At 46.1% G+C, this 22,710-nt stretch overlaps 1 protein-coding gene across 1 annotated transcript in view; it reads left to right on the top strand.

Moving 5' to 3' along the window:
• Positions 1–22,710, top strand: part of NADSYN1 (NAD synthetase 1) — a 1,375,099-nt gene that overhangs the window by 155,726 nt on the left and 1,196,663 nt on the right. The window contains exon 2 of the mRNA XM_069623454.1: positions 17,472–17,532. Within this exon, the coding sequence (XP_069479555.1) occupies positions 17,472–17,532 (61 nt within the window). The remainder of the gene's footprint in view (positions 1–17,471; positions 17,533–22,710) is intronic.

Here is a 22,710-nt window from a genome sequence, read left to right as displayed (position 1 = left end):
CCTCTCTAGCCTCACAGGGAAGGGCGCCCCGCTGGGGAGAAGTGACGCGATCCTGTGAATCATCACAAATCGCAAACATTCATAAATACTTAATAGTGGCACACATTATGGTGTCATTTGATTGCGTGGATGTCCATCAAGACAAGAGGTGGAAAGAGTTGTAGCAACCAGAACGTATGCCCCCCCCCTTAGACTTTCTCATGGCTGTTTCCCCAAAGTCACAGTCAAGGATACTTATGAGGGCGTCCACCCTCGTTAATCTTTATTTTGAGAGTGGCGGTAGATATCGCTGTTCAGAAGTTTAAACTTTCTACCCCCATAGCCCTTGACACAGATTGTTGGGAACTCCAGCTTCGTAACAGATATGGGAGCGTAGATCTTCACCAGATGGAGGGAATGCGGTCTTAGTGGGTTATATTAAATATATGAAGCAGACATCCCACTGTCTTTTGAGCAATGTAAGACCATATTTTCTATTTCTGAAATATAAAGGTTTCATTATATATAATTGTGTCATTGGTTTTCCTAGCAGGAGGTTAGATACGGCAGTGGCAGCGAATGGACAGTCTTTGTAAAGCTGATATCTTATAATTTCTCAAGCCATAGAATTTCTAACACACATAAAACTCTTATCAATGACACAGCCGGGAAAATACTGAAGTACATGAAATGATAGGAAGAGGAATTGGAATTTCATTTCCACTGTCGTCTTGGGAATTCATATGGAAAAGGCAGCAAAGTAATCGATTTGTGACCGTCTTACTGAAAAACACATGCGATAATTGACAGAGGGTACTTTATCCCAGACAGACTTCATAAGATGTATCTGAGATATTGCCTGCTTTATTTATTTATTCTTTACATTTATATAGCGCACAAGCAGCCCACGGGCATCCTGGTGCTGTTACAAGCAGACTTACATAGTTGCAAAGCGGTAGAGAGGGGACGGGGGAAAACGGGAGAAGAGAGAGGTAGCATACTGGCGGAGGTTCGTGGTTACAGTGAACCTGGCAACGGTAGGGTAGCAGTTAATAATGCTCTGACTAGATAGGTTACAGTGAGAGAAGGCAGTAGAGTAGTAGTTAATACATACACTAAGGACCAGTACGTGCTAAAGTCCATGTACAGTAGAATACAGTACGGCAGGCTGAGGGGTGTCTGTAGCATGGGAGATTCTGGATGAAGGGGTGGGTGGGATTAGTTGAAAAGCAGGGTTTTTGGTGTTTTCCGGAAGGATAGGTGCGAGGTCTCAGCTCTGAGAGAGTTTGGTAGGGCATTCCATTGTTTAGAAGCAATGTAGAGAAAACTAGCGGCACCTACTTTGGCCCTCTTGATTGGGGGGATGTGCAGCTGGTTGGTGTGCCGAGTTCTCTTCTTCTGCTTGAGGTGGCTCTGACAATTATCTCTGGCAGGTAGGTGGGAGCTGTGTATGCCAGGCATTTGTGTTATTGCTAGCGTCTTAAAGGTAATCTGTTCTTTAACGGGGAGCTAGTGGGCCATACGCCATGCGTGTAAGATGTGATCTCTTTGGGGATACTTAATGCGGCTCTGAAAGAATATATATATATTTTTTCATAACATTTTATTGGGCACAATATCAACAGCAATGTAGTGCGCAATAGACATGTTAGGGTGATAATGTCTCAATGTGACTGATGGGGGGGTCTGATCGTTATTGTCTGTGGCCTTCTCTATTCGCGGTGATCGAGTGGGCGTCCATATTCTGAATTGATCTGGATTTAGTATATAGTTTAATAAAGCGGGCTACATTGGAGCCATCTGGTTAATGGCGGCCTTTTGGTGAGAGCTGGAAATTTAGCAGCGGGACCCATTTATGGACTACATGTGTTTAGGGCTCTGTTCAGTGAGCCTGATCGATTGCAGTGATCTTTTCGGCCACCGCTATGTCCCAACAGTTAGACCACCAAAGTGCCACTGAAGGTCCCTCTTTATTTTTCCACAACCGGGCCATTGCAATTTTTGCTGCTAGGAGTAGATGCGTGCATAGGCGGGGGATTTGACCTGATATTGGGAATGCACCGTCGCCTGTTTCACCCAAAAGGATGATTCCAGGAACCCATGGGATGGAGAGACCAAAAATGTCCTTGATGTGTTTTATTACCTCTCTCCAGTATACCTCCACCTTCGGGCATGTCCATACCATATGGAATAATGAGCCGGGGTCAGGGCAACCGCGCCAGCAGGTTCCGGGAATATTCGGATTGACCCTGTTGATTTGAGCTGGGGTGACATAGTATCTGTAGCAGAGTTTATAGCCCCCTTCCCTGTTTGTAATGCATTTTGAACTTTTATGCAGTCTGGTCCATATTTTTCCCATTCTTCAACCTCTATTTCTCGTCCCAAGTCCTTTTCCCATTCGAGCATGTATCTTTCTTTTTTGGAGGGATCTGCCCTGTCTAGGAGTCGGTAAAGGGCCGAGGTTCTACCTCTTTTGGTCGGGGTTGTTAGAGATAGTTCCAGCGCCGTTAATTCCCTGGAGCATTTCTCCCGGATCACCCTGTGGGACAACCAGTGCCGGATTTGGGCATAGTGGAATCTTTCCCGCTCATCGACCCCCGAATTTTGATTTGCACCATTCAAATGAAATGGGCATTCCATCTTTTAGGAAGTCACTAGTTTTTTGTAAGCCACCTTCCAGCCAGGGTTGGAAGGTGGTAAACTGAGACATGCCTGGTGAAATGTTGCGATTGTTCCAGATGGGGGTTAGGGGACCAAGAGCACCACGGATGCCCCATTTCCGGGCTGCAGCCTTCTAACATCAAACCGTTGTCAATGTTGCCGAGAGGGGGCCGCTGTTTGCTTGTGGCTTTGTTTGGTAGATGTGGGAGCTCTGAGAGGGTGACTGGACACCAGGCTTCTTCAAGTTGAGTCCATTTCGGGATGTCTGCCTCTTGTGCCCATGAAAATGCGTGTGCCAGTTGTGCTGCTAGGGTGTATCGGGCCAAATCGGGAACTCCCAACCCTCCCTGAGCTTTCCTCCTCGTCATTATTTGTTTGCTGATGCAAGGTTTTTTCCCACCCCAAACAAATTCCTGAATTTTCTTTTGCAGAGCTGTCAGGGCCGGACCCGGGATATGTATTGGCAGTGCTGTGCAGTAGTACAGCCATCTGGGGATTAGGTTCCTCTTTATGGCAGTAATCTGCCCGAACCAGGAGATTTCCTGGGATTTCCACCTTTTGAGATCGTTTTGGAATTCTTTAATCAATTGCGGGAAGTTGTTTGAGTACAAACGTGACGGGTCTTTAGTGATATGTACCCTGAGATATTCGATTGCACCTGTCGACCATGGGATCGGCATTAGGGGGCTGAGGGTGTCCCTTTCTTGCTTAGAGAGGTTAATTGTTAAGGCTGAGGATTTGTCCAGGTTTACTCTGAACCCTGATAGAACCCCAAATTCTTTAATCTCTTTCCACAGGGCGCCCAGGGATGTTGCCAGGTTTGATGCTGTTCTTAACGCACCGTCCGCATAAAGCGCTATTTTGTATTCGTGCCCTCCCACAGTTAACCCTCTTATTCTGTTGTTTTGCCTGATTCTTGCTGCGAAAGGCTCCATTGATAGAGAGAAGATTAGGGGTGAGAGCAGGCAATCCTGTCTAGTGCCCCTGGATATGTGTTTTGTTCCGGACCTGGTGCCATTAACCCGCAGTTGTGTGGTGGGAGATTGGTATTTAGCCATTACCTATGTGATGAAATTTGGGGCGAAGCCGAAATGCTTGAGGACAGCCCGGATATACCCCCAATCCACCAAATAGAAGGTTTTGTGGGCGTCTATGGATATAACGGCCATTCCTACCTTCAGTTTGTGGGCGCTTTCAATGATGTTTATCGTCCTCCTGATGTTGTCATGGGTCCCTCTCCCCGGGATGAATCCCGTTTGATCTCTGTCAATTAGGGTTGGAAGAACCGATCCCGGCCTTGCGGCCAGCACTTTGGCAAAGATCTTGTCATCGTTGTTCATAAGTGTGATCGGGCGGTAGGAAGTAGCCAGTTCGGGGTCTTTCCCGGGTTTGTGTAGCAGTACTGTGAGCGACTCTGCCATTGACCCAGTGACCGATCTTGAGGACAGGAAGGAGTTGAATAGGGCTGCCATCTGGGGTGCTAACATTCTGGCATATTTTTTGTAGAAGTTTGCAGTTAGGCCATCTGGGCCTGGGGCGGTGGATTTGAGAGCTTTAATGGCTTCAGTGATTTCTTCAGTGGTGATGGGGGGGGGCTTCTGAGGATTCCAGCTGGGATGTGAGTTGGGGGGGTATAGTATGCAGATATTCTGGCAGATTGTCTAGTGCTGTGGGATTTCTGGACATTATGGTTTTAGGGTATCTCACTAGTTTGTTAATTTTATCAGCCTCGGAGTAGACCAATTTTCCACCCCCCCCCCTAGTTTGAGAATGTAGTTTCGACTGCAGATCTTTTTCAGCTTTTGCGCTAGCACTTTGTTTGCCTTATTCCCTTTACTATAATAAAACTGCCTCGTGTAGGCTAATGATTTGGCAGTTCGATCGGCGCAGTGCATTTCTAGCGCTGTTTTGGCTTTTCTCAGGGCTCTCTCTGTTTTCCTGGAGCTGCGTAATTTCAGCTCAGCCCCTAATTGATTTACCATTTCCTTCAACTTGGCTGACGCGATGTTCGAGATTCTTCTCTGTTCCGCTCCAGAGCTAATTAGTGACCCTCTGATGACTGCTTTCATAGCGTCACAGATGATGTTGATGGGGGAGTTCTCCGTTGTGTTTTCCTTGAAATAGTTGGCAATTGTTTCCTCAACTTCCGTTCTGATGCATTTGTCTAATAGTAGGGAGTCATTCATTTTCCAGTGTCTCTGAACAGGATGCTTTTGGCCTGATATAACTAAGGTTGTGGAGACTGGGGCATGATCAGATGATATGCAGGTGTGAATTTCTACCTCGTTTAGACATGGGAACAGGACTCCGGATATTAGTATGAGGTCTATTCTTGAGAATCCTTTATGTACACAGGTGTAGTGAGTGTAGTCTCTTGAGGTACCGTTGAATTACCTCCAGGCGTCGACAGATTCGGTTTCTCTGAGCAGTTGAGCTAGTGATGGCGCTTGCGCAAAGTATGTGTTTGTGGGGGGCAATGTTTTGTCCACTTGTGGATTAGGCATGCAGTTGAAATCCCCGAGGTGCCCTTCGCGAAAAGCCAGGATGGTCGGGATTAGATTTGAAATGAAGCTGGCTTGGGACGTGTTGGGGCCATAAATTGCAACGATGGTGATGGGGAGCTCTTCGAAGAGGCCCTTGAGTAGGAGGAAGCGACCCTCCGGGTCTCTTCTTGTGATATTTGATAGCGGGACTCTGTCACTAAGTAATTTTGCCACTCCTCTTTTCTTCTCTTCAGATGAGGCGAAAAATGTCTTTTTGTACCTGTTGAATCTCACCCGGCATTCATCTTCTTGCAGCAGGTGAGTTTCTTGGAGGAGTACGAAGTCTCCCGATAATTGCCCCAATCTATGTTCCACCAATCTGCGCTTCCTTGGTGAGTTCAGGCCTTGGACATTCCATGTGAGGATTACTACCTCGCTTGTGTCAGCCAACATCTTTTACTTTTGCGTTCGGTATGTTTCGATCTGAATACCCCACCAGGAGCTGTGTTTTTGATAGATGAGCGAACTTGCTACATTGGTGTAGTTTTGGCATTGCTGCTGTTATGATGTTGATCAGGAGGCCGGAACCTGGGCGACCCGGTACTCCCAACTTTGGATTGGTCCTTCCGTAACCCCTTCTCCCCCCTTCCTGCCCCCCCAAATTGAACTAGTAGGAGAACCGCTGTCCTACTGCCACTGGGAAAACTGGTGGCACCAAAGCGCTAGACGCTGGCCAACTGGGCTGCTGAAATGGAATATGTTGGAGCTCGAATGTTGCTCGCACACTGTTGGAATAGTTATGGGCATTTTTCACTGAGGGCTTCCTTGTTATGAGGGTCTTGCCTCATTATAAACTGTGTGGTGACCTCTGCCTTTATTTCATTGACACAGAAGAGATTGTTGCCTGGGTCTCGAGGGCCCGGACTCTCTGGCGTTGTTGATGTTTGATCATCCCGGGTTGGAGTCTTTCTTAGGAGGGCCCCAGAGTATGCGCTGTCTGCCAGCCTTTGACCATTCTCCTATTGAAGGCTTTCTTTGGGGAGGGGGGAATGGTTTGGTTCTTCTGATTCCGAGTTCCCGTCTGTTCTTCTGAGGCCCATGAGTTTCTCCGCCTCTTTTAGTGAGTGAATTTGCTTCTGAGCCCCCTCCCATATGAATTTGACCGATGTCGGGAACTTCTAGTGTTATGGGATCTCCCTTTCGCGCAACCACTCAGTTAATGATCGCATAGCTTTTCGTTTTGGAAGAGTGGAGTTCGCTAAGTCTTGATAGAGTGATATTATGGACCCCTGGAAGGTGATTTGGTGCATTTGCCTCGCCTCGCGCATGATTTCCTCTTTAATTTGAAAAAAGTGGATTCTGACTAGGACGTCCGGGGGGAACGTGGAGTCCCGCCTCGGGATTGTCCGTGTACCCGTTCCAGTTCCAGGGGCGATTCGTCTGGGAGGGTGATTATGAACCTAAGTAGATCCGAGACATAGCTTTTTAGTGCTACATCTGGGATGGAGGATGGGATCCCTCGTAAGCGGATATTGTTTCTTCGGGACCGATTCTCTGCATCCTCCTGTTTTGCTTGTAGGAGGTTGCATCTCGCCTCGAAGGCTGCCATTCTGTTCCTGTCCTGCTCGTCTTCATATCTTTGGTCACAGACCTCGGATTCGAGTTCGGCAGTTCAGAGTTCTACCTCTTCTACTCTCTTGTCCAGAGAGTTGATTTTATTTGTGACTTCTTCCATGCTTTTAATGATCAGCTTTAGTGACCATTTGAGATGGGTTGTGGGCTGTTGCGGATGCTGTGGGCATGACGCCGCTGGTGGAGTCCTCTGGCTGGTCCCCCTTTTTGGATCTTTCGGCAGATGAGATAGACATTAGTGCAGTGATGTCCGTTTGTCAAAAAGCGGGAAGACATCTAAACATTTTGCCACTAGTGGGTCTTTGTAGCAGCACTTTCTGCGCAGAGTATATGGTTTCGCTTCGCGGGGGAGGAACTCGGGACTCCACACTTATTTCCTGCCCTTCCAGGCTTCGCCGTGGGTGCCCAGTCAGGGAATGGGGGATATAAATGTTTATATCCTACCTTTTTGCTGACTAGGATGGGCTTCTGTGGGCTATATGGTGGGCACCCTATAGGGGGGCGAGGAGGCGGGTTGCAGGATGGGTGAGGCTTGGGGAAGCAGCTGAGGCTGAGTAAGGTGTTTTAGTGGTGCCTGTTGGTGGTGGGGTTTGGGACCCGACTTGACATGAGGTTTGGGAACTTAATAGTCTCAAGCGGGCCCCTCTGCCCCTCACAGCTCCTCACCTTGTGCCGGTTGGGCTGGTGTGCTCTCCAGCGGGCGTTGGGACTCCTGATTGCCCCAGAGGCCTTCAGTCATGCATGCCCGATGAGCTGCAAGTTGGAAAAGCTGGAAAAGAAGCGTTATGGGTGGACAGCCAGGTGGGGACTCACTTCTCCGGATTGCTGAGCAGTGGATTCAGCTGGATCCTGGCTGGGCCCCCCCCAGAGGAGGCAGGCTGCGGGTCTGTTTGGCGGGTGGTCCCGCCCGGATTTGATACTTGGAGTGATGAAGGGACCGGACCCGGCCAGCCCACCGCAGGGACCGTGAGGAGCGGTAGGCGATTGATTGCAGGACCGGGTCGGAAGAGAGGAGGAGCGCAGGACCCAGGTAAGCAAGCCGGGCCGAGAGGCACCGGGGCTGTGGATCTTAGCTGGCGGAAGCGCGATATGTGCCGGGATCAGCTCTTTACTCCGGTGCTGAGGTGCCTCTTAGTGGGTGACAGGTGCCGTGTGCTGTGTCACCGGCTGCAGGCTTCTAGGCTGAGGTGCTGGGTGGGCAATAACAGTGCGGGTTGGCGAGCTGGGAGCATTTGGCGGATTCGACTGCTTTAGCTCGCCTGCCCCTCCCCTTCAGAGGTTCTTCGCGGGTTTAGATCGTGGCCACCATCTTGGTATCGAGGAGGTCCCGATCGGGAAAATACGCCGAAACATGGCAAATCGGCAACGGAACGGGGACCCGCTCGACCGATCACTGCCGCAAAGATTCATATGCAGTATACTTCAATTGCAGATCATAACGGGGTCGGGAAGTGGCGGTGTTGGTAGCGGTGCGATGGGCCAGGCAGGCGCTCCTAGGAAGACATGCCGATTGCGGCAGCTCCGAGCCACGCCCCCCAAATTGTTTTGAATGACCTGGAGCCTATTCCGGTTTTTTGCCGAAGTGCCGGGCAAGAGGACATTGCAGTAATCTAATTTGGCCCCAATGGTGGCTCTGTCAATTGAGAGGCAATTTTTTTCTTGGTCAAGTAAGGTTTCATTGCATTTATGAATTTTGTTGTGAGTGAGGCCGAGGATGCAATAGCACTCGCCTGTCGTGACATGGAGAGCGTGGAATCAAGGTAAACTCTTAGGGTCCTTACTGAAGGTGAGACAGTGATTATTGTGTTATCTATGATGAAGGCACAATATTGCTTACTGGGTTTGCTAAGGGTTTTTTAGGACTGACTAAGAGGATCTAAGTTATGTCTCAATTGAGATAGAGCCCATTTGCTGCAATCCATGCTTGAATGGTGGTATAAATCATGTGTAGAGACTTGGCGTCTTGTTGTAGGACCTCGAGAGAGGTAGGAGCACCTGGGTGTCATCAGCATAGTTTGTGTAATCTATTCCAAGGGTGTCCAGCTTATCGAAGAGGAGTTTTGTAAATAAGTGCTGTGCACGAGCCCTGTGGGACTCCGCAATGAATGGTGGTTGGTGCTGAACAAGCCTGGTTGGAGAGGACTTTCATGGCTCTTCCCTCCAGGAAGGAGGTGATTCATGTTGTTGCTTCTGGGGAGAATTGAGCTGCATTGGTGAGATTTGTTTGCTGAGAATCTTTTGATCAACAAGAACGAACGCAGCAGATAGATCCAGAAGGAGGAGAAGTGCTAGTTTGCCTTCATCCATCATTTCTGTTAATTGATTTTTAAGGTTGAGTAGCGCAGACTCTGTACCGTGTGCTTGGCGGAAGCCAGATTGCCTCTTGCCTAGGATGTGATTGGATTCTAGGAAATGCTGAATTTGAATGTGGGCTGCCTTGTGAAGGATTTTAAGGAGAAACGGGATGGCAGTGGTAGGGTGGTAGTTGTTCGGTGAGGCAGGGACTAGCGACGTTTATTTTAAAGAGGGGAGTACCCATGCTTTTTCAAGACCGGGCGGGACAAGGCTGGATGCGAATGAGGCGTTAATGAAGGCTGTCAAACGGTGCAAGGGAGTGAGCACATTCTTTGATACTATTGGCTGGACAAATGTCACCTTTACAGATGGAGGGTTTTAGGTGTTTAGGAGTTCAAGGACTTCCATTTCAGTGACATCTCTGTAGGAGAAGAGGTTCTTGTCTCAGGGAGTATTGTTGTTGATGGGTGGGCAGGGTGGGTCTGGTTTGGACAAGGCTTCGTGGTGAGCTCAGATTTTGTTTTGTAAGAGGTCTATTTTATTTAGCATGGCTGTTTGGATGTCTGAGGACTATGCTTCATCTTTGACAATGTCATCTGAGTTGGTGACTGGTGTGACTAGATCTCTAAAAATGGCAAACATTTCTTTGAACTGCGATTTGGTGTTTGATATTCTGGTGTTGAAGGAGTTGGCCTTTGCTTGGATAATGGCTTTTTTATATTGAGCAGATAACTCTTTGGATTAACTAGGATTGGTTTGCCAGTGGGTCAAGGCGTTACGTTTGGTGGTACTTGGCGCTTGGATTTCTGCCGTGTACCAAGAATTAACGTGCATGTTTTTTTGTGCTTTTTTTTTTTTGTTCTAGAGAGGCGATGGTATCTAGTGCCATTTTGCGAGTGTCCTTATACTGTCACGCTAGCAGACCAGGATCTTAAGAGAAGGGAGGCTTGAATGCAGGAGCCTCGAGAAAGGGTAGGAGGTTGTCTTTGGAAAGTATATGTGGACTTCTCGCAACTGTTGGAGGGGTGGGAGCTTTAGTGGCTGAGGCTCTGGGAATGGTTAACTGGATGAGATGGTGGTCAGTCCAAGGGCAGGGGATATTGGAGCTGACAGTGGTGGTGCAGTTTTGGTCAGCCACCCAGTCTAGGGCGCAGCCTTTACAATGGGTGGGGCTTGTGATTCTTTGTTCAAAACCCAGGTCATTGAGTTGCTTAGCAAGAGCTTTGGCTGGTTTGTCTTTGGGGCCATTGAGGCCCAGGTTTAGGTAACAAAGTAAAATGGCTTTAGTGGTAGTTTTAAGGTTATCTCCTAGGAAATGGAGTATGTTACAGTGAAAGTCTGCGGCTGGACCTGGGGGCCGGTAGTCAATGTTTATGGTGATTGTGTGATTGGGGTAGATGGCAAGATTGGCAGAGATGGTGTCAGTGTTGCCTACCAATGAGGAGTTGACTATTCTGAGGGCGAGGGCTTCTTTGACTATGAGGGCTACTCCGCCCCCTTTCATATGCTGTCTGTCTTGACGGTGAATGGTGTAACTAGGTGGGAGGGCTAGGGCGATAGCTGGTCCAGCAGCTTCATGAAGCCAAGACTCTGTAATAGCTAAAATGCCAAGATTAGTGAGGAGGTTGTGAATCTCCATGGCATGGGCTGGGAGCGACCTGCGTTGATGAGGGCGCATTGGAGAGGAGGGAGAGGGGTGTTCTTATTATTTCGGAGAGGGCTAGTATGTGATGTGGGACGAAGGAGTGGAGCTACTGGAGGACAGGGCGTAGTAAAGCGATTCAAGGATGGAAAGGAGCGAATGTTGTGTGGCGCGAGTGTTGTCATGGAGTGCTGTGGGCTCCGAAGGGGGTAAATTAGTTGATACTATAGTAGAAGTAATGAGCGTGAATTGGGAGGGCGACTGAACGCGTAATGGCAGTGAGGCAGAATGAGCTTGTGCCTAGCATGAAGTTCCTAAAAGACATTGGCCTAGGGCAGCTATGCCGATGTAAATGTTTGGTACAGGACTTTAGCCTATGGAGTCTGAGAACAAGATAGTCAGCGAGACTGGTTGTGGTGCCGGCATGACGTGTGCTGGGTGCATTGTTAGTTGAGGAGGAGAAAGGCGGTAGAAAGGGAGTGGGTGGGATGTCGTCTGAATTGGGAGCATAGCTGGTCATCTCATGCAGGTGTATGTGGGGGAGAGCAGGCTTGGTGAGAGTCTGTATGCCGAGAGAGAGCCATGTGGGAGAACATTGGAGAGAGGGAGTCTGCTGAGCTTGGGCCGTGAGCAGTCAATTGGGGGAGAACCCGTGGTAGGGATGCCGTGGCGGGCAATATCTAGGACGTTGAGATATAACAGTGATGGGAGCGTGTAGGGCTAGCTTGGTGCCGGAGAGAGCCCAGGCAAGAGATGACAGGGCAAAAATGCGAATCCAATCGAATGCAATACAATGATTAAACATGTGCTAGGATGTAGTGCGGTCTAGTGTATCGGGCACAGCAGACTGCACGCAAAAATGATATGCTGTGACAATACAAAGCTTAAACATTTGCAAAGGTATAATGTGGTAAGGACAAAAATATGCTACCTTAGTGCTGGGCAAGTAGAAAGACCGTGTAGCCCCAACGGTGTCCAGTCAAAGTTACGAATACAAAGTTTCGAAATGCAATATGTTCGAAACAAAAGGATAAAAAAAAAAGTTTGAATGCGTTGGGAGTCTTAGCTGCCGGTAGGCAAACACGCACAGCTAGAGGCGGCTCAGCTACTCTAATCGTTGTTGGCCCAAGAGGAGGGTCATGGCGGGCAATGTGTTTAGCAAGTGTAGTACAGACAGGCAAGTTACAACCGGCTGCCATCTTAAAATTCACTGCTTGGAGTTCTGTGAATCAGGAATCAAAGAAACAGATCTGCAGGATTGCAGAACAGAGATTTTGGCTGCAAAGTAGAGTGCAGTGCTTTTTGAGGATGGCACCGCTTTGTTGGAGGGAGTGTGGTGGGGTTGGCTGCATGGATCCTATATGGTGTCAATGCCCAAAAATTAAACCCTTCTGTGCAGATATCATTAATTTGATCTATAAAATAGTGGGCATTCGCAGGCCCATGAACCACTTAGTAATTCATTTGGATGACCTAGACGATCAGGAAATGTTCACTTTGGGAGCAACTTATTAAAAACTAGCTAACCACATGCTGACAACTGCACACCTTGCTATCACTCATTTTTAGAAGTCAGATGCTCCCTTGCTACACATGTGGTGGACTACAATTTGGCATGTGTGTGTGCCCCGAAAAGGTTCAGAGCCACACTTACTGACATATTTGCTGAGTATAGATCTGTCTGTGATCTGTTTATTTCTTACATCAATTCAGAGGAATCATGCTCTGGAATATCCTGCCCTGGAAGGCTTTTTAATTGCCTTGATATGTATATGAATGCAATAACACCAATAGATGTTGCATAGACAGTATGGTTCTGATGTTTGATTATTTGAATAGCCCATGCCTGATAAATTATTGCTGATATTCTGACACTCCCCCCTCTGTCTTTCTCCCGTTGGTTGTTGCATTTTTTTAATTTTGTAAAGGTGTTGCTTGAATATCAATACAAAAATATATATTTTTTAAAAGTATACATTCATCCCAATGATCGCTATCAGTCATCCTTATGTTTTAATTTCCTAAATGTTGTCAATTATGTCTAGGTTTTTCTCCATGTTTTCCCACTTTTTCGCCCTACCCTTGGCACCATTCCTTTCCATCCCACAGACCACGATCTGGACAATACCCTGATAAGGGGGGTCACAATTTGGCTCTGCACTGACGAGACTCTGTAGTTTAAGGTCAGAACAGCAGTGATGCATGCAGTGTATAAGACTTAGTATAAGACAAAGAAATATGCCCTGCCTTATTTACGGCAAATGTGCAATGGAGAACAAGAGGCGGCTTCCATTGTTACAGGTAGTCATAGTCTGGTGACTGCCAGTTCGTTCTGTTTTTGTGTGTTGGTGTCATATGTACTCTAAATAAACAAAGCTGCAGAGACTAGCCATTGTTCCTCCAGAGACACTGAACATTAGGAACTGAATTTAAGGAAAATGAATTGTGAATCAAAAATCTCTTGCTAACCCCCAGAGCCACTCTGTCCTGGAACCCACATAACCATCAAGTTTGCCTGATTTTCTATGGCACGCACCACAGATAGATGGCCCTCATAGCTACTGGTAATGCTTTGGTCATTGGTGCTTTGTGTAAGGAAAGCATGGTATCAACAGTAAGACTGACACAAGCAACCACTGTTGAAGGTTGTTTATTGAACTTCCAGTGGGTTTGAAAAACGCCCATCTAATCCTAAATCTAAAGATGGGAGCAAGCTACGACCATCTAAAAATAACGCAATCCTAGTTGTCTTGTCAAAATAAAAAGCCCTATACTAATAAACCTATTGCCAATCCTTACCAATAAATACAAATATTTGGGAAACAATGTTATGTAAAAGAAAAAGTGTTCAAGAAATCATATGTCAGGATATTCAAGCAATAGGCTTCCCTTTCCCACGTTTTTAGCACAGCACAAGGCGGCACACTTGAGCTTAGCACAGTCTCTGGCTTCTCTAGCATGAGGGTGTAGTTCAAAACTTCAACATCATGGCGTTCTGTGCCAAAGTCTCTTTGCCATTCAAAGTCTCTTCTTTCAGAGGGCCTGACGCAACAAGAAACAATAAAGTACCTTTCCTCTTGTATTTCACATATACACAATTTCTTTAGGTGTTTTACTATCCACCTCGGATCCCCCTCTGCCGGGCTCAGATCCATTTTGACAGAAGATGTTCAATCAGTTTCTCTCTGCCGGGCTCATACCAATAACACACACTTGCTTTAAACCAAAGCTTTCAATTAATCTCCCTCTGCCAGGCTCGGACCAACTTTATGTACTTTGCCATAAACTTTCTTTATCATCATAGAAGACTTTAGACTGTGTGCAGGATTTAGCTTGACCCGTCGCAGGACCACTACGATTCACAATTCTTTGCCAGTCTTCCACTTTTGTTAAGTCTCAGCTGGATACCTTACAGAGACCTTCTATTGAGCACACGCGTTGTGCCGCCCCACTCTGTCGAAGGTATCGTATCTTGGTTTCAAAGTTCAATCACTCATCTGCCGTTCAACTTCACTCACGTTGGTTATCGCACGCGTTTCACAGTGCTCGCCATACAATGTTGCCGCTTGCAACCATGGCTTCAACACAGAGACCGGTCCTATATCGGTTCCCCCAACTCACTCGCTGTGTTGCTTTCACTGATGCTGCTTTGTTGTTTGTATTTATTCATTTGTCACCAAGCCCCGAGGCATCTGGGCGCTTTTCTTACGTAGGGTACGTTGCATGGTTACATACATGTTAGTGAAGTACAGCAGGTTCAGAAAGTGCAAAACAGTGCAGTCAAATAAACAAGAGGGGGGGAGGTTACTCATTCTCTAGTGAGAAGAGCCACATTTTTGTATTATTCCTGTATATATGGTAGGAGGGTTCTGTTCTTAAGGTTATGGGTAGAGAGTAGCACATCTTGGCTGCTAGAACAGGAAAGCTACTACCTCCTGCCTTTGTAGTTTGAACCTCAGGATCTTAAGGCATTGTGACTGTGCAGATCTAGTGGGGTGTTCTGAGATGTTGCGTGAGATATGGTTGGTCAGATATCTGGGTGCTAGGTTTGCAAGGCACTTGTGTGTTAAAGATAAGGATGTGATGGCAATCCTTTGACAGGTGGCCAATTCAAATTGCGTCACGATTCAGAGATGTGTTGTGATCTAGAGATGTTTAGCGCTGATCGAATGGCATTGTTTTGAAGTACTTGCATCTTATTTATGTTCTGTTGGCTAGTTCCCAAGTAGAGTGCATTCCAATAGCCTAGTTTTGATAAGATAATTATTATTTTTTTTAATTTGTTTTTGGTTTTACAAAAAACCTTTACAAACAGAATCATTATCTAAAATTATCAAAAGAAACGAAGAAATTGAGTACAACCAAAGTTGTACTCAACCTATAGTTTTGATAAGACTAATGCTCTGGCTATGGAAATGCAGTTGGCTGTGATAAGGAACGGTCTACAAGCAGTGGTTAATTTACAGGTGTAAGCCGTACAGGATTCTATAGCATTGATTTGTCTTCATAGAGTTAGTGCAATATAGATGCCTAGCGTTTTCACCTCCTTAGACAACTTGATGTCGTTATCATCAATGTTGAAGGAGTTAAACTCTTGATCTAGACTAAGTTGTGTTTGGGATCCTAAGAGGAGTAACTCTGTCTTATCGTTTAGACAGAGACCGTGACAGAGACCGTGCTTGGCCATCCAGGCTTGGATGATCAGGTAAATGTCATTAAGTGCTTTCGAGTCAGTTGCATAGTCTCCAGTGATAGGGATGAGTATTTGGGTGTAATTCGCATAATTGCTGTAGGTGACACCCAAGTAGTCAAGATCATCGAACAGCGGCTTTGTGAACACATTATATAAGGTAGGGAAAACACAGGATCCTTGGGGGGGACTCTGCAGAAGCTGCGGGTGCGAAGACCCTCATCGATCTGTTATCGAGGAAGGACTGGATCCACACATTAGCTTTATCAGAGAAATGTGCTGCTGAGGTAAAATGTTTACATAGGACTTTGCGATTTACTAAGTCGAAAGCAGCCGACAGGTCTAGTAGTAGTTTGCCTTTGTCTTTTAGATCTTCAATTTAAGTTGTGAGGTCAATCAGAGCCGTTTCACTTCCATGTTTAGGTCTGAAGCCTGATTGCCTAAGACCAAGGAGGTTATTTGTTTCTAGATGTGCTTGAATCTGCAGATAGGCTGCTCTATCCAGAATTTTTCAAAGAAACGTAACCATAGTGATTGGTCTGTAATTCGTGGGGATCTTAGGGTGTCAGGTCGGTTTCTTTAGTAAGGGGAGGACATGGGCGTCTTTTAGGTTGTTTGGGACTAGGCTGGTTTCGAATGAGGCATTGATTAGGGACGTGATAAGAGGTAAGTTCCTTAGCTGCCTCTTTGATGATGGAAGCGGGGCAGATGTCTCATCTTGACAGTTTTACTTTTGTGATTATATCATCGACCTCTTTAGTTGAGAGAGGAGAAAAGTTAAATGGTTTGTGAGTGTTTGTGGGCGGCGCTTGTAGGGTTAGTTGCGAGGTTTCATGGGAGAGACTAAGTTTCTTATATTCTATTATACCTTGTAGCAATGTCATTTTATCCAATAGAGCTTTCTGAATATTAGTGCACCATGTGGTATCTTTGGAGCATGAGTCCGGTGGTGAGGCTGGGGATTCCAACTCTCTAAGTATATTGAAGAGTTATTTAGTACTGGATTTGGCAGCAAGATGCGGTCGTTATAGGTATCTTTTTTTTGTCTGGAGGATGGTCTCTTTATAGTTGGAGCCAAGGACATTACCACAGCAGCTGGCGATTCTCTCTGCCTTGATTATCGATGCGGGAGAGCCCAGGGTACCTCAGACACAGAATACAGGATTCTTCAGCTGGGTTACATGGGCTTATGCTTTCTATTCTCAAGGTTTCATGAAAGTAACGGTTCCTTGACGAAAAGGTTAAGGGAACTTCCCCTTCTGTTTCGTCGTCATTCTCCTTGTATTAAACTACCATCTTGGAACTGCTGTTTCTTCGTGTGCTTTGCCTTGCTCAGAGTGTGCTCTTGTGCTCCGCCTTTTAATCGCATGGTGAAGTGTAATGGAAGTCAGGTGTATGTGATAGTCAGTAATTGCCTGACCTTGCCTGACCATTGTATTGCGACACGTCAGGTATACGGCTCGGGTGCTCTGTTTTCTCTCATAGCAGACTGTCCGTGAGAAAGGATTTTTGTTGTAAAAAGTGGGCAGGGGTTGAGTTCCTAAATATCCTACCTGATAGGATGGGGTAAAGGTGTTACAGGGAAGGGGATACAGTGTCTCGCCATCCGGTGTCCCACTAACCGAAGACCCTTCACCCAGGTGATCCTCCCGCAATGGCCATGTCCTGGCCACCTGGATGACAGATCCCTGGTGACTAGTGGGTGAGACACCTTCTGGTTTCTCACATTTGCCATACCAATTGCAAGAAAGTCGTTGATCTATCTTGTAGAACAAGAACTTGTTGCTGAGACACGGAAAACAGGTCAGGGTGAGTCCCAAGACGTGTTATTGGATGACAGAGGGGCGGGGTTTATATTCATACTGTAGTGTGTATAATGGGAAAACACCAGAGGACATGTCTTGGACGAGGAAGTTAAACAAGGTGGTAATGTTCAGGTTTTGTTTTATTTTTATTTAAAACAACAACTTTTGCTGATATGAAAGCCATTTTACCCCAAAAAATTGCCCAATTTGAAGCATTGAACTATTGGTCTGACAGATCAGTTGATCTGTTTGTTTTAAATTGCATGTGTTTATTTTGTGTTCAGGTATTGAAATTGCAAAGAAAAAGGGAGCAGGATACAGACTTGGACCGGAACTGGAAATATGGTGAGAGCCTGTTAACCATTTTAAGTGGCTTGGCAGTTTTTAGTTGAAATATTTATTTCTGGTACAGTGAAAGCTGTAGATGGGGCTCAGATATGTTCTTCTTTCAATGCCTTTTTGATAAATGTAACGGTAGGTAATATTGGATTACCAGGACTTTGAAAATGCAAGCTAGTGGATAAAAAAAACAACATAAAAAAAGAAACTTGATTTATGTAAAAGTGTATAGAATTTGTAAACCTACATTTAATTTGGGTTGAGCTCATTCATTATAATAGATGTATTTAATGTAAGGCCTTTCGTTTCATTTTAAACATATTTAAGGGTTCTGTCCGCAAAACATAAATAATACATTTTTGAACTGATGCTAAGAAAAGAAACTAAAAAACATTCTGTCATTTTGTGTAACGGCATCATGATAAAGAAAAGGATGATCAAACCGTTTTCTAATCAGGTCAACTTGTTATGTCAGAAGGTTTTCGGATTTTTGTCCCAAACCTTCATCTGGACCAAAGAGTGGATTTTATTTTTTTTCAAAATTATCTTTTTATTGAAATCTCAATGTACTCAACACACATCAATGCCATAGCACTGGCAACATAGTAAGTATACATCAACATTGTGATTCCACATTTTATGGTTAAACCCCCCAACTAAAGAGATAACTAAAGTAGCATAAAATTAAAAGGCAATTAAATAAATAAAACAAACACAACCACACACATACACCACGTTTTGTGAGATCTACAATACAGATGAAGACTGAGTCTTTCTTTATCAAATGAGGAGTTGCAAAGCTGGTCTTGAAGCAGGTGTTTCAGTATTTGCGGATGAAAAAACATGTTCTCTCTCCTGGACAACATCTAGAAAGGGGGCCCAGGTGTGGGAGAACCTCAGCATCTGGTCTGATAAATGTGCAGTAAAACTTTTCCATGGCTATAATCTCCCACAACCTTTACCCACCAGTATGAAATGCCGGGGCCCTCAGCAGATTTCTAGAAGCGTGCATAGTTTGTTCTTGCTGCAACCAGTAGATTGAATATCAGGTCTGCTCGAGGCCCTGTCAGGGGGTAGGTGCCATCCTCCGGGACATCACCAAACAGTAAGATCAGTGGGCACATATGGAGTAAGCTACCTTTAATGTCCTTTATCTTCAAGCAAATCTCTTGCCAGTAAGTCTGTATCATTAGGCAGTGCCACCACATGTGAGCAAGGTCTCCCAACTGCCCACATCCATGCCAACAGCGGTCTGTGTGATCAGGGCGGATAACATGCAGCCTTTGAGGGGTCAAATACCACAGATAACGCGATTTAATGGCTCCTTCTTTAATAAGAGTACAGCGGGAGCTCTTATGAGCTCGAGACCACATTTTTTGCCAGGTTCCGTCTGAGATTGCAATCCCCAGTTCCCTCTCCCAACGTAGCATATAGGATTGCCTATCTTCCAGAGAATCATTTTCCAGTAATCGACAGCAGGTGGATATTTTATGTATTCCATGGCCCTCCAGCACCCTGAGTTATATTCCTTTGGATGGTTGGCATCCCGACTGCTTAACCTGATAGTTGGACACCCAATGATGGAGTTGAGCGTATCTAAATTGCTCTGTCTCGGGTCCCTGAACTGTTCTTTACATTCCGCAAAAGTTAGCGGTATCCCTTCTTTGTATAGGTTTCTTAACCATAAAACCCCAGTAGATTCCCATCTTGCAAATACCCTTTTGTCCTGGCCCGGGAGATTTCCCGATTCTGCCGTACTGGGCAAATGGTATAAGGTAGAGCTAGTCATTTCTAAGAGGCCCAGATGAGTGCCCCTCGCAATTTTAGGAAGGAATGGGAGATGAGCTAAAGGAAAAGGTAAATCAGCCTGTTCCCATTGTTTCCCTTTCGGGTGCCTCTCTTCTTCTGAAGCTGGTGTAGATTATAACACATTAGTCCATCACCAGAACTCTGAAAAAAACATGCAATGTTCTTTTTGAATGAGTGGGAGAATGTTCTGAAGAATCCACATCTGGAAATGTGTTTTCCTAACCACAGTATTGATCTCAGGAGCAAGAGAAAGATGTGATGAAGTCGATCCGACGACTCAGATGGACCTCTACTGCTGGTCTAGCAGAGCCACCTAGCCAGAGCAGTGTGTTAATGTGGATGTGGTACAGGGTGACAGCTGCAGGGAATCCCTTCTGTCTTCATTGCCATGCCCTGACCTAAATGACATAGTTTCTGTCTATGAAGTGAGAGGTATGCCGGGGCTGTCTAGCCAATACCCCATCCATAGTGCGTAAATGCTGGTGCAAGGAAATCTAGACTTTCCCTGCAGATCAGTAGTCTCTGAAAATGATGGCATAGTCAAAAACCCCTAGGTTAATCAGGGTTTGAACCTATGGTGATAGGGGATCAATGCATGCTACCACACAAGAGGACATTTAACATCCAGAAAAACCAACATGAGGCCAGAGCCTGCAAGACTGCGTTTGTAGGAATGCTGTCTCATGGGATGAGGGAGAACCAGCAGCTGCTGCCAGCCAGAACCTGTAAGAAGAAAAGATACAGAGTGTACACAAGAGCCCCCGTACACAAGCTGGAAACCCTACGTGAACATACCCGGGCTACACAGAAGATCAGACGGCCAGAAACAGAGCTAGTCGGTGAGGCAGCAGATCTGTGAAAGTTGAAAGATTTTGAGCGTTCATTCAAAGATTGCCTCAGGCAGAGTGGTAAATCAGGAGGAGGAGTCAGACAAAGGGGTGGCATTTTACACAAGGCTTTTATTGAAATAATAAGAAAACAACTTTTCCCTATGATAAAAGGGGTTGCACTACGTAACAGGACTCTAAGTAGGGTGCTCGTCATCTGGGTGGCTTGTCCAAAGCAAAAACTCTGTCCTCTGTCCAAAAACTAACCTACTTCTGACCCTGACAATCAAAAAAGGATTCAGAAACCAAAAAGGGGCTCAGGAGAATGACTCCCTTCTCCTGGCTCAGCTGGCTCAGCCTTGGGGAATGATTGTGCTTATAGTCTCTTGTAACAGTTCTGATTAGCCCATGCAGTTCCTCAAAGAGACTTCTTGGTCTTTCTGAAGTGTCTAATAATGATTGGCTCTTAATGCTCAAAATGGTTCTTTCCTTAACTGTTGTTCATATATTCTTTCTCTCACACTTTCTTGATTTTGGTCAAACTGCTATTGGGACAAGGGATGTTAGTTCCGTAATACTCTTGGCTTTTCTTGGAGTTTCCAGTCACTGTGACAAGGGAGATTAATACCGTACCACTCTTGGCTTCTCTTAGGGCTTTCACAATCACTATGGCAAGGAAGATTGCTCTTGTACCACGCTTGCCTTTTCTTATGGTCGCACAATTACTGTAACGAGGGAGATCCCTCCTGCAACACTCTTGGCTTTTCTTATGGTTGATAGAATTACTGTGATGAGGGAGATTACTACCATAGCAATATTTACTTTGCCCCGGGTCTCACGCCACTCCTATTACCTTGAATTTGATGGGGTGCATCACCAATTATTCCTGGGGTTGAAGGCTGGCTCGTTCTCTGTAAACCCTCCTAGTTTTGATCTCTCTGCTTTCTTGTGTATGTTTGCGGCTATGTAGAGCCTTTAGCTTGTTTGTGCAGATTATAGACCATGCGGTCCACCTCCCAGAGGTCACGCCACCGTCTGACTATTTCCAGCTTTCAAGTGAGAAGGTTCCCTGTCTGCTCATCGATTACTCCTGCCTTCAACCGTTGCACATCATGCCCTAACCCGCGGACCAGCTTCTTTCGACAACCTTCTCGTTCGCAGATTTGAGCTTCCCGGGCTGTGCATGCTCGACGCTGGCTTCTCATTTCAGCAAGTCCTTCCTCTATTTTTATACCCTGTTGCTGGATCCTCCCCAGCGGAGGATCAGAGTCCTTCCTTTGTTTCCAAGAGGTATTCTTTATGCCTCCTTGCGGCCAACTCATCCCAGTACTGGCTCTATTCTCTGAAGGAGTAGTTATTGCTCCTTCACTCTTCATCTTTTCAGTACTATTGGGTCCCAAGCTATTGCTATTCTTCAGGTCTTCTTTACTCTTCCTCTTCTTTGTGGTTTTAGGTCTTGACTGAGTAGAGGAAGAGATCTTACAATAGCAAACAGTAGTTTCTTCCAGTTGGACTTCTTGATACAATAAAGGCCTCTGGGTCTCATAGGAAATGGGATTAGGGAGTCCCTATGCCCAAGAGGTGAGTCTCTTCCTGTGAGGTCTTGCTTACCACCACCCCTAGGGGGAATATTGCATAGCGTGCTCAACTCCCTAGCCACAAGGAAAAGGGCTCCACTCAGTGGAGAAATGACGAGATTCCCTTCATCAGCACAGCACACACAAAAGCAGTTTGTGTCACAACATTCACCTGACCTAAAAGGCCTTGCATAACCTCACAAAGCCACAGACCCATAACGACATTGCCACCAAAGGGTCCAACCAATACGAAAGTCCTAAACATGTTAACATCATAATGGGCCAATCCAAAGAGGCAAAAGAACAAATCCTTGAGAGATGCCTATAAAAGGGCAGAAGAACAGAGCAGGCTGTGTTGGAGCTGCAGGAGAGTTGAGAGTCGAGCTTTGTAGAGTTGGAGTGAAGGAAGCTGGAGAGGAGAAACCACCCAGAGAAGCGAGAGCAAGCAAATGCAGTGCAGAAAGGCTCTTGCACATCGTAGCTGCTACTGGGCAGAAGAGCCTGAACAGAGACTTGGGAAGGGTCGTAAGGTGGCTGGACGTAAGGGCCAATAGTCTGTGGCATAAACTTTGAGTAGCTAAGTAGTTAGGTCCCTTTGCAGATATTGGGCCTCATTACACGGTAGGCGGTAAGGGTTTACCGGTACCGGTATTTCACCGGTACCGGTAAACCCTTACCGCCTTACTACGAGGTCCCTTTGCGGTTTGGTACATTAATGCCTGCTTTTAGCAGGCGTTAAAAAACGAACCCGCAAAGGGACCGGGGTGCTAATTACGGTACCGCAATTTGCGTTACCGTAATTAGCGCCTTCCCCATTCCCATTATGCCTTATGTGGCAAAAATGGGATTGGAGAAGGGCAATGGAGGAAGGAGGAATTACCGCCTTCCCAACCTTGGAATAGGGCGGTAATTCCCCTTTCCTCCAAGGCAGTACCGGTAAATTACCGGCATGAACCATGGCACTAATAGCG

Source organism: Ambystoma mexicanum, chromosome 11 (genome assembly GCF_040938575.1).
Source record: "Ambystoma mexicanum isolate Mex_15411 chromosome 11, UKY_AmexF1_1, whole genome shotgun sequence".
NCBI classification, from domain to species: domain Eukaryota; kingdom Metazoa; phylum Chordata; class Amphibia; order Caudata; family Ambystomatidae; genus Ambystoma; species Ambystoma mexicanum.
Note: the sequence above shows the minus strand (reverse complement) of the source record. Positions and strands in the feature narration are given on the sequence as shown.